This window comes from Scyliorhinus torazame, chromosome 21 (genome assembly GCF_047496885.1).
Source record: "Scyliorhinus torazame isolate Kashiwa2021f chromosome 21, sScyTor2.1, whole genome shotgun sequence".
Classification (NCBI taxonomy): Eukaryota; Metazoa; Chordata; class Chondrichthyes; order Carcharhiniformes; family Scyliorhinidae; genus Scyliorhinus; species Scyliorhinus torazame.
In genome coordinates, this window is record NC_092727.1 from 47278979 (window position 1) to 47293150 (window position 14172).

The 14172-nt window shown below is 47.2% G+C and overlaps 1 protein-coding gene across 1 annotated transcript in view; it reads left to right on the top strand.

Moving 5' to 3' along the window:
* Positions 1-13950, top strand: part of fez1 (fasciculation and elongation protein zeta 1 (zygin I)) — a 166415-nt gene extending 152465 nt beyond the window's left edge. Inside the window, exons 8-9 of the mRNA XM_072486761.1 lie at positions 2199-2264; positions 9646-13950. Coding sequence (XP_072342862.1) covers positions 2199-2264; positions 9646-9662 — 83 coding nt within the window. The 3' untranslated portion in view covers positions 9663-13950. The remainder of the gene's footprint in view (positions 1-2198; positions 2265-9645) is intronic.
* Positions 13951-14172: the final 222 nt, after the last annotated feature.

Here is a 14172-nt window from a genome sequence, read left to right on the forward strand (position 1 = left end):
CCAGGTTTAGACCGTCCAATTTGTAGTAGTCCCACATACCCCAGAACCAGTCACAATGTCCCAAAAATGTGAACCCCTCCCTCCTGCACCATCTCTCAAGCCACTCATTCATCCTGCCTATTATTTCATTTCTACTCTGGCTACCACGTGGCACTGGTAGCAATCCTGAGATTACTACCTCTGTGGTCCGACTTTTTAACTTGGCTCCTAACTCCCTAAATTCTGCTTGTAGGACCTCATCCTGTTTTTCACCTATATCATTGGTGCCTATATGCACCACGACAACTGGCTGTTCACCCTCCCCCTTCAGAATGTTCTGCAGCCGATCTGAGACATCCCTGACCCGTGCACCTGGGAGGCAACATACCATTCGGGAGTCTCGTTTTCGACCACAGAGCCGCCTGTCTACTCCCCTTACAATTGAATCCCCTATGACTATAGCCCTTCCACTCTTTTTCCCACCCTTCTGTACAGCAGAGCCAGCCACGGTGCCATGAACCTGGCTACTGCTGCCTTCCCCTGGTGAGCCATCTCCCCCAACAGTATCCAAAATGGTACACCTATTTTGGAGGGAGATGACCGCAGGGGACACCTGAACTGCCTGCCTGCTTTTTCTCTGCCTTTTGGTCACCCATTCCCTTTCTCCCTCAGCAATCCTAATCTGTGGTGTGGCCCAATTCGCTAAACGTGCTATCCATGACCTCCTCAGCATCACGGCTGATCCAAAGTGAGTCCATCCGCAGCTCCAGAGCCATCATGCGGTCTAACAAAAGCTGCAGCTGGACACACTTCCCGCACGTGAAGGAGCCAGGGACATCAGCCTCGTCCCTGAGCTCCCACATTGAGCAAGAGGAGCATAACACGGGTCTGAGATCGCCTGCCATTTTTAATCTTAAGCTTAACTTAGTCCAACTATAATATCAAATAATAGATAAATTCAAAAGGAAACAAAAAAGAAAAATTGTTACCAATCACACGATTTAAAAAAATAGAAATAGAAAAACCTTACCTTATCAACACACCTCATGAAAAGAAAAACTACAGTCACCAGCCAATCACTTACCTGCTAGCTGTGATGTCACGGTTCAACAACTTTCTACTTCTACCTGCCCTCGAGTCTCCCTTTTGATCTTTAATCGGCTGGATCCTTACAGTGATTGTTTTTTTTTGGTTAGAGGAGGAGGTAGGGAGGGAAACACTGAAGAAGTGTTTGGGGTTTAACTGTCACTTGACAACAGCTCCTCCACGAACCACCTTCTGGGTACAATGACCGCAATGCAATATACTAATTTTCCCCAGAACAGCCAATCAGCAGCTTCGCTCTGCTGCCCTCTGCTGGATGCTTGCCTTCACTTGAACACGAAGGGTGTCTTGCTCAGGTACGCCAACTGGATACAGTGACCGCAATGCACTGAGGCAAATGTTTCCCGCAACAGCCAATCAGCGGCTCCGCTCTGCTGTCCTCTGCTGGATCCTGTTACCTTCTCACATTCTAGAATGAGATAGTGGGGGTTAGGTAATTGAATTTGAGGAGAACTATTGCTCTGATTACCATCCAGTAAGTCCTGCTGGCAAAAATATCGGCATGACTCACTGACTGCGGCCACCAGAACAATGGCTGGTTGGGTGGGGAGCTGGAGGATTAGTAATTCTCACAGCTCACGTCAGTTGCCAGCCGGTTGTCTGACCAGTGGCCGAAGATGCAGTGGACACAATACAGACCACAAGCAGACCCCAGTGTCAAAGTCTCGGGAGCCCAGGACCTGGTAACTGTTGGGAGTCTCTGGGTGGGGAGGGGAGGTGAGACGCAGGCAGTGGGTAGAGTGGTTTGGGATTTTGGCAGAGTACCCAGGGTAGAGAGAGTGCTCCCCTAACCCTTCAATTCCTGCCCAAGGCCCGAACGGCATCGCTTTCCAAGGCCCCCCGCCCCTCACCCATCCCACCTTAAACTGCGGAGAGGTCAGGGTGGGTAGAAATCTTCTGGGAAGACCACCTGAGAAATTCAAAGGACCCCTGCCCCCACCTGCAAAGCCACCGATGGAGGAATATAAAATTCTGCCTCCGGAGTGGGGGAGAGCAGAGTATTTAAAAAATAAAAAAAAAGAACGCAAAGCAACAAAGATAGAAAACAAAATGGTGGACATGTACCAAAATGTTCAATGTTTGAAGCCACTAATCAGGCAATTATCTCCCCTCAGTTCTTCTGGCTATGAAGGAGGACAGTGAGAAGGTTCCAGTTTTACTGACAGACTACATCTTAAAAGGTAAAAATTGTTTTAAAAAATATATAATGCATATAAAATCATTATGCTCCCTTTGCCCTTTTTCTCTCCTTCACTGCAACCCTACACCGTTCCAAATCGAACATGCAAAACTCCTCCTATTGTTCTGAGCCTGGCCACCACAAAATGCATAAAATGAAACCTGGTAAGATGCCCGTCTGTGGCTCTTCTCTTTGTGGAGTGGGAGACTCGATGCATGAAGCGTCATTGATGTTGACTGATGTCTGGCCAGTTAGTTGTACAGCACACTGGGTTATTGGTGCATCACCATGAGTTGGTTTAGAGTTAATTTAGCTGCATGAACCATACAGTTTGGGATTGTTTATAATTTTTCCCTTCTCACCTTCCGACCAGTATTGGTTCAATAAGGTCAGGAGAGGTGAGTTCCTCTTGCTCCTCATGGATGGTAATTAAGAATTGTTTTTTCCCCCAGTTTGTTGAACAGCTACTTGGAGTATAACCGGGAGAATGAAAAGCATAAAAGCTGCATTGAGAGCAAATATGTGCATTGAATCTATCTGTTCTTCTAAAATATACTTGCTGGATTAGGGTTACTTGCTGTCTTTTTCTGAATGACCATAGATTTGGTTGAAGTTCACATTCAGGATGCTCTTATACGATGCAGCAATTTCCCCATACCACCTTTTCCTGATTTAAATCTTGCTCCTGCTAAATGGAGTCCAGGCATTTCCCCACCACAAGAGAAAAACCATTAGCTGGTTCTGTTTTCATTTTAATGCTGTTCTCACACTTATTATGTAGAAAGTCCTTCTTCCTAATTATATTCTTTTAAAGCTTGAGAGAAAATAAAAGGATGAATGTGCATTTATCTAGCACCTTTATATAGCCTCAGGCCATGGGAGATTGTTGATCAAAAAGGGAGTCAGTCATGGGGCACAGGCGGAAAAGTGGAGTTAAGGCTGACCATTGGATCAGCCACGATCTTTTTTTTTTTGAAATATTTTTATTGAAGGCATTGTTCATGTATACAAAATCACACAAGCCAAACCTCAGCACAGGTATTAAAACTAACAGTCCACCCTTCCCATCTCTTCTCCGCCCCCCCCCCACCCCCCACCCTCTGACCCTCCACCCCACTGGTATCCCAAGCCCGCCTCCTTTTTTCCATCATGCCCCCTAAACAAAATGTAACCCCCACCCCCATTCACTTTAAAGAAGTCGATAAACAGCTTCCGCCTTAGGGTGAACCCCTCTTCCATTCCACGTATGGCGAACTTAACTTTTTCCAGTTGCAAAACCTCTGCCAGGTCACTCACCCACACCCTCGCCTTAATCAGCTCCGAGTCCCGCTAACTCAACAAATCTCCGGGCTATCAGGGAGGCAAAGGCTAGGATATCGGCTTCTCTCCCCACCTGAACTCCCAGATCTTCTGACACTCCGAATATCGCAACATCCGGACTCTGAGCCGCCCCTACGCCCCTCAACCTCCGACATGTCCAGAACATATGCACACCGCCCATACCTATCGTCCACCCCCAAAAAGAACCATCTCATCCTCGAGACCGTCATGTGGGCTCTGTGCACCACCTTAAATTGGATGAGGCTTAACCTCGCGCACAACGAGGAAGCATTCACCCTCCGCACGACTTCCCTCCACACCCCAGCCCGCAACTCATCCTCCCACTTGTGTTTGACCTGCTCCATGTGAGCACCTTCCCTATCCAACAGCTCTCCATATATATCTGCCACTCTCCCCTCCCCAATGTCACCCTTGGACAACAACTTGCCTTGCAGCACTGGAGGTGGCATCTCCAGAAAGGACGGCACCTCTTTTCTAATGAAGTCTCCTCAAGCTCTTCCAGGTCTGCAAATGTTTCCCCACAAACAAATCCCTGAAGTACTCTAGATTAGCCATGATCTTATTGCATGACAGACTGGGCACGAGGGGCCGAATGGCATGCTGTTTCTTATCTTCTTACATATTTATGTTTTTATCCCAAAGTACTTCACAAACTTTGAAGACCATTACTGTAGTAACATAGGGAATCACGGCATCTAAACTGTGCACAGCAAGGTCCCCAAGTAACAAGGAAACAGATGACCAGATTACCTGTTTTACTGGTGTTAAGGATAAATGCTGGTCAGGATATCACCTCTGCTCGTCTTCACCCAGCACCAAAGAATCAAGTGTGAGCCGTTAAGGTTTCCATTTATTTTCCCATTTGCGAGGCAACATATCCAATGATACATCACTACCTCCACACTACACTGGAGTCAGACTGGATATGTGTTCAAATCCCTGGAGTGGAGCATTAATCCAACTCAAAGGGGAGAGTGCTGTCAACAAATCAAGGCTGATAAGGGCACTGAATCTCAGCTGGGCCTTTATCCCACAGGAAGTAGGGCAACAATTCTGCCAACTGGAGAGCGAGAGTCCACACAAACAACATCAGCTCGAGACACTTTTCTCTACACCGTGGGACTAGGCAGGGATGTCCTATGTCCCCCGTGCTGTTTGCACTCTCGATTGAGCCATTGGCCATCGCATTAAGAAGTTTGGGGGTATGGAAAGGAATAGGGTGGGGGGGGGGGCATAGAGCATAGGGTGTTCTTATGTGCCGATGACTTGCTGTTATACGTGTCGGAACCGAGTGTGTCGATAGGGGGAATATTGGAGCTGCTTCGAGTGTTTGGGTCTTTCTTGGGGTACAAACTAAATATTTTGTGGTGTCTTGGTCGGGGCAGGGGTGGGGGGGGCTGCCATTCCATAGGGCAGGGACTCACTTTAGGTAGCTGGGGGTGCATGTTGCCCGTGAGAGATGGGGGCTCCGCAGGTACAACATTTCTAGTTTGGTGGGGAGAGTGAAAGCCGATCTGGTAAGGTGGGATGGTCTTCCTTTTTAAAAAAAAAATATTTTATTGAAAATTTTTGGTCAACCATCACAGTACATTGTGTATCCTTTACACAATAATATAACAGTATAAGTAACAATGACCTGTTTTATAAACAAAGAATAAATAATATATAACAAAAACGAAAACTAAAACTAAATGGCAACTGCCTTGTCTCAGATAAACACTCTCCAAAAATATGATTTAACAGTCCAATATACAATTATTTATAGCAACGACCTATACATATTATACATGTATATTAACAACCCTGAGATTCCTTCTGGTTCCTCCCCCCCCCCCCCCCCCCCCCCCCCCCCCCCGGGCTGCTGCTGTCTTCTTCTTTTCCATTCCCTCTATCTCTCTGCGAGGTATTCGACGAACGGTTGCCACCGCCTGGTGAACCCTTGAGCCGATCCCCTTAGGACGAACTTAATCCGTTCCAGCTTTATAAACCCTGCCATGTCATTTATCCAGGTCTCCACCCCCGGGGGCTTGGCTTCCTTCCACATCAACAGTATCCTGCGCCGGGCTACTAGGGACGCAAAGGCCAAAATATCGGCCTCTCTCGCCTCCTGCACTCCCGGCTCTTGTGCAACCCCAAATATAGCCAACCCCCAGCTTGGTTCGACCTGGACCCCCACTACTTTCGAAAGCACCTTTGTCACCCCCACCCAGAACCCCTGTAGTGCCGGACATGACCAGAACATGTGGGTGTGATTCGCTGGGCTTCTCGAGCATCTTGCACACCTATCCTCTATCCCAAAAAATGTACTGAGCCGTGCTCCAGTAATATGCGCCCTGTGTAACACCTTAAATTGAATCAGGCTTAGCCTGGCACACGAGGGCGATGAGTTTACCCTACTTAGGGCATCCGCCCACAGCCCCTCCTCAATCTCCTCCCCCAGCTCTTCTTCCCATATCCCTTTCAGCTCATCTACCATAATCTCCCCCTCGTCCCTCATTTCCCTATATATATCTGACACCTTACCGTCCCCCACCCATGTCTTTGAGATCACTCTGTCCTGCACCTCATGCGTCGGGAGCTGCGGGAATTCCCTCACCTGTTGCCTCGCAAAAGCCCTCAGTTGCATATACCGGAATGCATTCCCTTGAGGCAACCCATATTTCTCGGTCAGCGCTCCCAGACTTGCGAACTTCCCATCCACAAACAGATCTTTCAGTTGCGTTACTCCTGCTCTTTGCCATATTCCAAATCCCCCATCCATTCTCCCCGGGGCAAACCTATGGTTATTTCTTATCGGGGACCCCACCAAGGCTCCTGTCTTTCCCCTATGTCGTCTCCACTGTCCCCAAATTTTCAAAGTCGCCACCACCACCGGGCTTGTGGTGTATTTCTTCGATGAGAACGGCAATGGGGCCGTCACCATAGCTTGTAGGCTAGTCCCCCTGCAGGACGCCCTCTCCAATCTCTTCTACGCCGCTCCCTCCTCTTCTCCCATCCACTTACTCACCATTGAGATATTGGCGGCCCAGTAGTACTCACTTAGGCTCGGTAGTGCCAGCCCCCCCCTATCCCTACTACGCTGTAAGAATCCCTTCCTCACTCTCGGGGTCTTCCCGGCCCACACAAAACTCATGATACTCTTTTCGATCCTTTTGAAAAAAGCCTTCGTGATCACCACCGGGAGGCACTGAAACACAAAGAGGAATCTCGGGAGGACTACCATTTTAACCGCCTGCACCCTCCCTGCCAGTGACAGGGATACCATGTCCCATCTCTTGAAGTCCTCCTCCATTTGTTCCACCAATCGCGTTAAATTTAACCTATGCAATGTACCCCAATTCTTGGCTATCTGGATCCCCAAGTAACGAAAGTCCCTTGTTACCTTCCTCAGCGGAAAGTCCTCTATTTCTCTGCTCTGCTCCCCTGGATGCACCACAAACAACTCACTTTTCCCCGGATGGTCTTCCTCTGTCACTGCCGGGTCGGGTACAGGCGGTTAAAATGAATGTGTTGCCGCGATTTCTGTTTATTTTTCAATGCCTGCCGATTTTCCTGCCAAAGGCTTTTTTCAGAGAGATTGAGGGAAGGATTACGTTGTTCATATGGGGAGGGAAGGTGGCCAGAGTTAGAAAGGTGCTACTACAGAGAGGAAGGCACGCAGGGTGTTTGGGTCTTCCGATACGGATGTATCACTACTGGGCGGCGAATGTGGAGACGGTGCGGAGCTGGTTCAGAGGGGTTGATTCCCAGTGGGTCAGAATAGAGGAGAGTTTGTGCAGGGGGTCAGGATTGAAAGCACTAGCAACAACACCGCTCCCGATAGCCCCGGGGAAGTACTCAGGGAGTCCGGTAATAATAGCTTAATTGAGAATTTGGAGGCAGTTTCGCCAACACTTCAGGTTGGGGACAGGGTCAAGGGAAATGCCGATTCGGGGGAACCACAGATTTGAGCCATGGAGGTGGGATGGAAATTTTCGGAAATGGAAGGAGAAGGAGATTAAGACACTGAAAGATTTGTTTATTAGGGGTCGGTTTGCAGGATTGAAAGAGCTGGAAGCGAAGTATGGGCTGGAGCAGGGGGAAATGTTCAGATACATGCAGGTTCCAGATTTTGCCAGAAAGGAGATACAGAACTTCCCAGAGGAGCCGGCCTCCACATTGCTGGAGGAGGTGCTGATGATGGGGACTGGAGTAGGGGGTAATGTTGGTGGTTTAGGGAGCTATTTTGGAAGAGGAGAAGGCACCACTGGAAGGGATCAAAGCAAAGTGGGAGGAAGAGTTGGGAGAGGATATGGAGGAGGGGTTCTGGTGTGAGGTGCTCCGGAGAGTGGATGCCTCCACCTCGTGCGCGAGGTTGGGACTGATACAGCTGAAGGTGGTATACAGAGCACACCTCGCGTGTTTTGGTCCTGTCCAAATCTAGAGGATTACTGGAAGGAGGTTTTTAGGGTAGTTTCTAAAGTGGTGCACGTGAAGCTGGACCTGGGCCCCCAGGAGGCCATATTCGGGGTGTCGGACCAGCCAGGGTTGGAAATGGGTGAGGAGGAAGATGTTGTAGCCTTCGCCTCGTTGATCGCCCGAAGGCAGATCCTGATATGTTGGAGAGCAACCTCTCCACCCTGTGCCCTGGCGTGGTGGTAGGACCTGTTGGAATTCTTGACTCTTGAGAAGGTTAAGTTTGAACTGAGGGGAAGGATGGAGGGTTCTACAATACATGGGCATTATTTATTATGCACTTTCAAGAACTGGATAACATCGAACATTAGTTGGGGGTGGGTGGGTGGGAGGGTTGGGGGGAGGGTGGCGGTGTGTGTTAATGGTGGCTATGGGTGATTCCTTTTTGTCATTTGTTTATGTGAACATGCGGGCGAATGTTTGGGGTTTGGTGGGAGGATGGGATCGTTGTTATATGTTACTGATTATTGTTTGTTTGTTGGTGGGTGTAAATTTGGGAGAAAATGTGAAAAAGGAGGCGAATAAAGAAATATTTTTTTAAAAAAACAATTCTGCCAACTGAACATGGGTAACCATCCCATGCCCCACCCCCCACCCCGCTTTCTCCGCCCAAATCTGAATAATGAATACAATAACCATCGCTGGAAGTTGACATGAAAGTTTAATAAAGATGTGGGATGTTGGGCAGGATACTCTCAGCCCGGGGCCGGGCCTGAGAATCCCCGCAACCGGTGCAAATCGCGCCATGCCGCCCCGACGCCGGCATGCGATTCTCCGCAGAGCGCCATTGGAGCCAGCGTGGTTGGCATGGCGCGGGTCGCGGGCCATTCTACGCGGCCGGCCCGCCGATTCTTGGCCCGGGATGGGCCGAGCGGCCGTTGTGAAAACGCCGAGTCCTGCCGGCGCCGTCCACACCTGCTCTCAGCTGGCGGGACCTCTGCGTGGAAGGGCCGGGGGGGCGGCCTGAGGGGGGGGCCGATCCCTGGGGGGGCCTCCGATGTGGCCTGGCCTGCGATCGGGGCCCACCGATCGGCAGGCCGACCTCTCTGGCTGGGGACCTCCTTTCCTACAAGCTGGCCCCTGTAGCCCTACGCCATGTGTCGTGGCCGGCGCGTTGAAGGAAGCCACTGCGCATGCACAGATCCCGCGGCGCCCAGTTCGCGCCGGGATCAGCAGCTGGAGCGGACGTGAACTGCTCCAGTGCCGCGCGGCCAGAATTAGTCGTGGGGTTGGCCCGTTCACGCCGTCATAAAACGCGACCTCGTTTACGATGCCGTGGACACTCTGCTGCGAGATTAGAGAATCCCGCCCTATATCCTCCTGGATAGTTTTAGGAAGATGCTGTATGCAGTTTTACAGATTAATTTCAGGTCATGTTAGTTTCTTGTTAATGTCAGATTGCCTGCCATTATCTCCATCATGTTTGACATGTATACCATGCAGTGCCTGCTCCTCATATCTGTATGTTTTAACATGTATGCCATGTGGTGCATGTACTTCATATCTCCATCCTGTTTTGAAAAGTATGCCATGTGGTGAAAGCCTTTCAAATCTCCATGTTTTAACATGTAACTTTTCCTTTCCAGTTTTGTGCCCAACTTAAATCCCGGCATTGCCCCCTTGGAAAGCCAGGATTGACTGGGCTGCCGGATTCCCGCTTGCTGACTACATCCCAAGGCCTCAATAATTTTCAGACTGCTAACCACGTGAAAATGTCTCCATCAACTTGAAGAATGGGAATAAGGAAATGAAAAGAATGTGGTTTCTTAAACTTCAGGAAAGGCTTTGTAAATAACATATTTATAAGGATCAATTGATATCGGGGTTGGCATCAATAATCCAATTGCAGAAAGCATCCATAAGCAGCATGGAAACTAACAGGAACAATCTAGCTGTACTTAATCTGTCTCGTCTTGATCAGTGGGCATGTTCTGTGCTGGGATTGTGGGAATTAAAGCCTGTATAATAATCCAGTCCGGGTTTTGAGGGTATCCGGTAGGTGTTGCTGCTATTACATCCATTCCGAGTTAACTCCACTTCCATGAAGGATCACATAGCCCTTTTGTTATTGGTTGAAGGGTCAAAAGATGTGTCGGTCTTGCTGAAGTCACAGAGCTGCCATGTTATTGCAATATGCTGCGGGCCTAAAATGGTGAATGGTGAGAAATCCTGTCTGAAATTTTTTGAAGCTGTGTTTCAGATAGCAAAAGTGCTGGAGAGACTGAGGGAGGGGAAGGAGGAGTGGTCCACAAGGTAAATAATATTACCAGGGGCAGACCTGATAACCTCTGTGTTAATTGTCACCAAGTGACAAATTTGCTCATTCTTGTTTCAGCAGATATTTAGTAAGAAGTATTCACTTGAAGTACAATCCATACCGATGCACTGATATCGGAAATTGATTTGTGCTGAAGTCACTCTCACTGTGCCAGTTGGGTGTCAGTGCCATTGGAATAGGAAAGAGGTTTATACCAATGATGCACATTTGTAGTTTTGGCATCATGTCTGATTTCAGAGCAACCTCTCCAGTCGTGGTCTTCGTGGTTGCTCATTGAGTGGTGCCGTTTTTTTTGTTGAGCAAACGCAAGTGTGAAAACTGATGTGAGTGGAATTTGACTGACCAATCAGCATTGCTGTCAGCAGCAAAGGGATTTGACAAAATTCCAGTCTGGGCATATCCCTGGTCAATCAAGTTGTTAATAATTTTCCTGCAACATGATCAAAGCACAGTTTGTTTTGCCAACACAAAAACTGACTGCTTACTATTTCCGTTTTGCCTTCTTATATCATAAAGGCATCTATCAGCTCTTTCCTATGTTAAATGCTCTATAATAGGCACCTCCATAAAGTGACCTTTCTATCTAGGATGCCACGCCATGAATGCTGTTAGATGAATTGGATATTCTGAATTCTCCCTCTATGTACTTTTCATGTACTTAATAATCTGTTGAGCTGCTCGCAGAAAAATACTTTTCACTGTACCTTGGTACACGTGACAATAAACAAATCCAATGTACCTGAACAGGCGCCGGAACGTGGTGACTAGGGGCTTTTCACAGTAACTTCATTGCATAATAAAGATTATTATTATAATGTATTATTATAATTTCTAGCACACCTTGCCTCTTTTGTCATAAGGATACTCAAGATGTCTGGAAACACCTGCAGAGCGAGAATCAGAGTTAACATTTTGAGTCCAATCTGACTCTTTTTGGTCTCTTTGTGAGGTGTCCAAATTGTAACTTGCTCTCTCTATAATATTCATTTTCTATATAGCACATTCTTACTTTGTAGGCAACTTCTCTTAGATGGCCTATCTGTTACATGGCCTCTATCTCCATGAGATGCCCTCTCTCTCTCTCTCTCTCTCTCCAAGGTGATCTTTCTGTGAGCAGTGTTCTCTGTGCAATGGCCTCTCTGTATTTCTTCAGTTTCAATTCCACGCTTTTCCCCTTTCAACTAACATATTGAATTTCAAAAGAGGCCACAAATGGAGGAAGGACCATGCCAATCATTCAGTCATCCCATTGAAACTGAAAGAGCCGATCCAGAATTTTGTCCCTAGTGGAAGCCTGGGAGAACCAGCACTTCTTCTGGTGTAATAGTGGATGTTTGTGAAATTCAGCCCTCTTAATCTTCGCTTTCCATACACACCCTGGTTCCACCTCACCTGGAATTTGAATCTGTTTTTTTGGCTTGGGCGGCACTGCATCTCTTTAGGATGCAGGATGCGTGCATTTTTGGCCATGGCATGTTTTGTTCAAGCCATGCAGGTAAACAAGTCAAAGCTGTTATGACTTTGGGATTGTTGGCTGGCAGGTGTGGGTACGTACCAAGTTTGAGTGTCCGGTTTTCAAACTGAATGGAAACACCACGCCCCTCTCACAAGGTACTGTCGCTGTATGTTCAGTGAGTGCTCACGGCATAATTTGTGGTTTAGACCATGGGAGAAATTGGGCTTTAACAGATGCTGAAACCACAGTACAATTAGGGTAGGGGGAGGGGTTAGCAGTTAGCCTGAATACGTTCGCTCCAATTGCCATTCAGGAGAAAATTCCAAGAGAGGGAAAAATTGTTCTCCAGCTGAGAATGCCTGCTTCTCAGCGTCTTTGGTCCTATTGATTGCCGTGTTGCCTAAGAAACCAGAACTCTTTCAGCAGGCACGTCCCTGGTTTATCGTACCATCCACATCCTTGGTTTATCGTACCATCCACATCCTGAATGGTAAAGGAGATGGATTCCTCAGCATGTTACTGCTTATGTAAATATTGGTCGAGTTCAGTGTTTCTGAAGAGAGACTCGTGCTGAAGATTAGTCATAGTTCAGTATTATCTCAGTGGTGCTCTGATTATTTATTTATTTCCAAGATGAATGTGATTTATATAAAGAAGGAAATGTAGTCTCTCAGAACATAAGCCCCTCCCCCCCAAAAACAAATTGCACTCCAGTGATTGAACTTCCAAATACCACGATACATAACACTAGAAATATAAAATTAGAACATGGACGTGTTATAAACACAAGAAAAAAGCGATAAACTATTTGATAGGAACTGATTCATTAGAAGAAAGTGTCCTGATAAAGGGTTTCTGCCTAAGCATTAACCCATCTTAACAGATGCTGGTGGACGTTTTGGGTCATTGCGTATTTTCTGAGTTTGTTTTCCAAAGACTGATGGATGCTGTGAAATGTGATGCTACTCTGGACAATAAGTGGACATGTTTCATTGATGCCAGAGAACAAACATTAAGTATTGATCATGAAATTATGCTGATTTTTGTTTTTGTGAGAATAGAAGCAGACATTCTGCCAAACAAATGCTTCTTTGACTGCCTTCTTGTAATGATGTGTACAGAACTTCTGGTGTTCCACCTTTAAAGAGACAATACCCGTGTGTCATGTTTTCCTCTTGTGCGCTGACTCCCTCTCCTCTCCCACATTCACCTTATCGAATTATTTCAACAAGGTAGAATTGTCAAAAGATCAGTGCTCCTTCCAGTGTCGACACAATAGTGCATTTTGCTCCAACAGAATTTCTGGCTGAGTCACTTGGTTGTCCACCTGCAGGATCTGACACTCCAGTGGACTAATTGTTCACCTACCTCTGGTTGCCTTCAGTCAGTGGGCCATGGTGTTGTAGCTATAGACATTGTTAACACCTCCCGCACCACTGCCCTGGTAATATCACTTGAGCTTTATCAGTCAGCATGTGTTACGCTGTGGCAGAGTCATCAATGTAGCTATTTCCCTCCTCAGTCACTCGCTCCCTCACCGTCCACCAGCGGAGTATTCTGCAAATGAGAATTTTTGGCCCAGGCAATGATTGACCATCCTCGTTACCTTCAGTAGCAGGCAGAACGGAGTAAGAGGCCGTCCAAGGACTTGAATAGACCATCATTAAGGTATGAGGTGGATCTCCTCTTAGCCTCATGGCCTGGTATTGGGGCCTACCTGGTTATTTTGTTTACATTTTTACACCAGATTTCTCTCCCTCTCCCTCCACGTTCTCCAACCTCCTCCCAACCCAATACAAGAGTTAAACTTCCATGGGGTGAAATGGATGCCGCACATTGTTCCAAGATGGGATGATCCAGTTCAAGAATGATTCCCTTTTCTTTAATAATAGGAAATTCTGCGACTCTCCACAGAGGGAGTTGTTGGATTCAAGAATAGCCTTTTGCTGGGAGTCATCCAGAGCGACAACACATACTCTGCTACTCGCTAAAACAACTACAGACAGATTTAAACTCAGCCTTGCAGTCCATTTAAAAAGAGTGATATTGTCTCTTTAAAATATACTTCTGTAACTAATATATGTCAGATTATTGCTAGATATGATAAAGTTGTAACTGAAAATGTTAATTGACAATAAAGGTTTGCAATGTTTTATATACATGGAACTGGATCTACTCATTGCCAAGTGTAAGTGCTGCCACTTTACAGCCTGTGTTGCAGCTCAGGTCATTTCTTATGGATCAGAAGGTTATGAGTTCAAATCCAAATTGGGGCATGAGAGTGTAATCTGGCTTGGCACAGGGCAGCATTGCTGGGGTGCAACATTGGCAGTGGTACCCAGGATGATTTTCGTATCAGTAATACCCAGTCTGTTGATC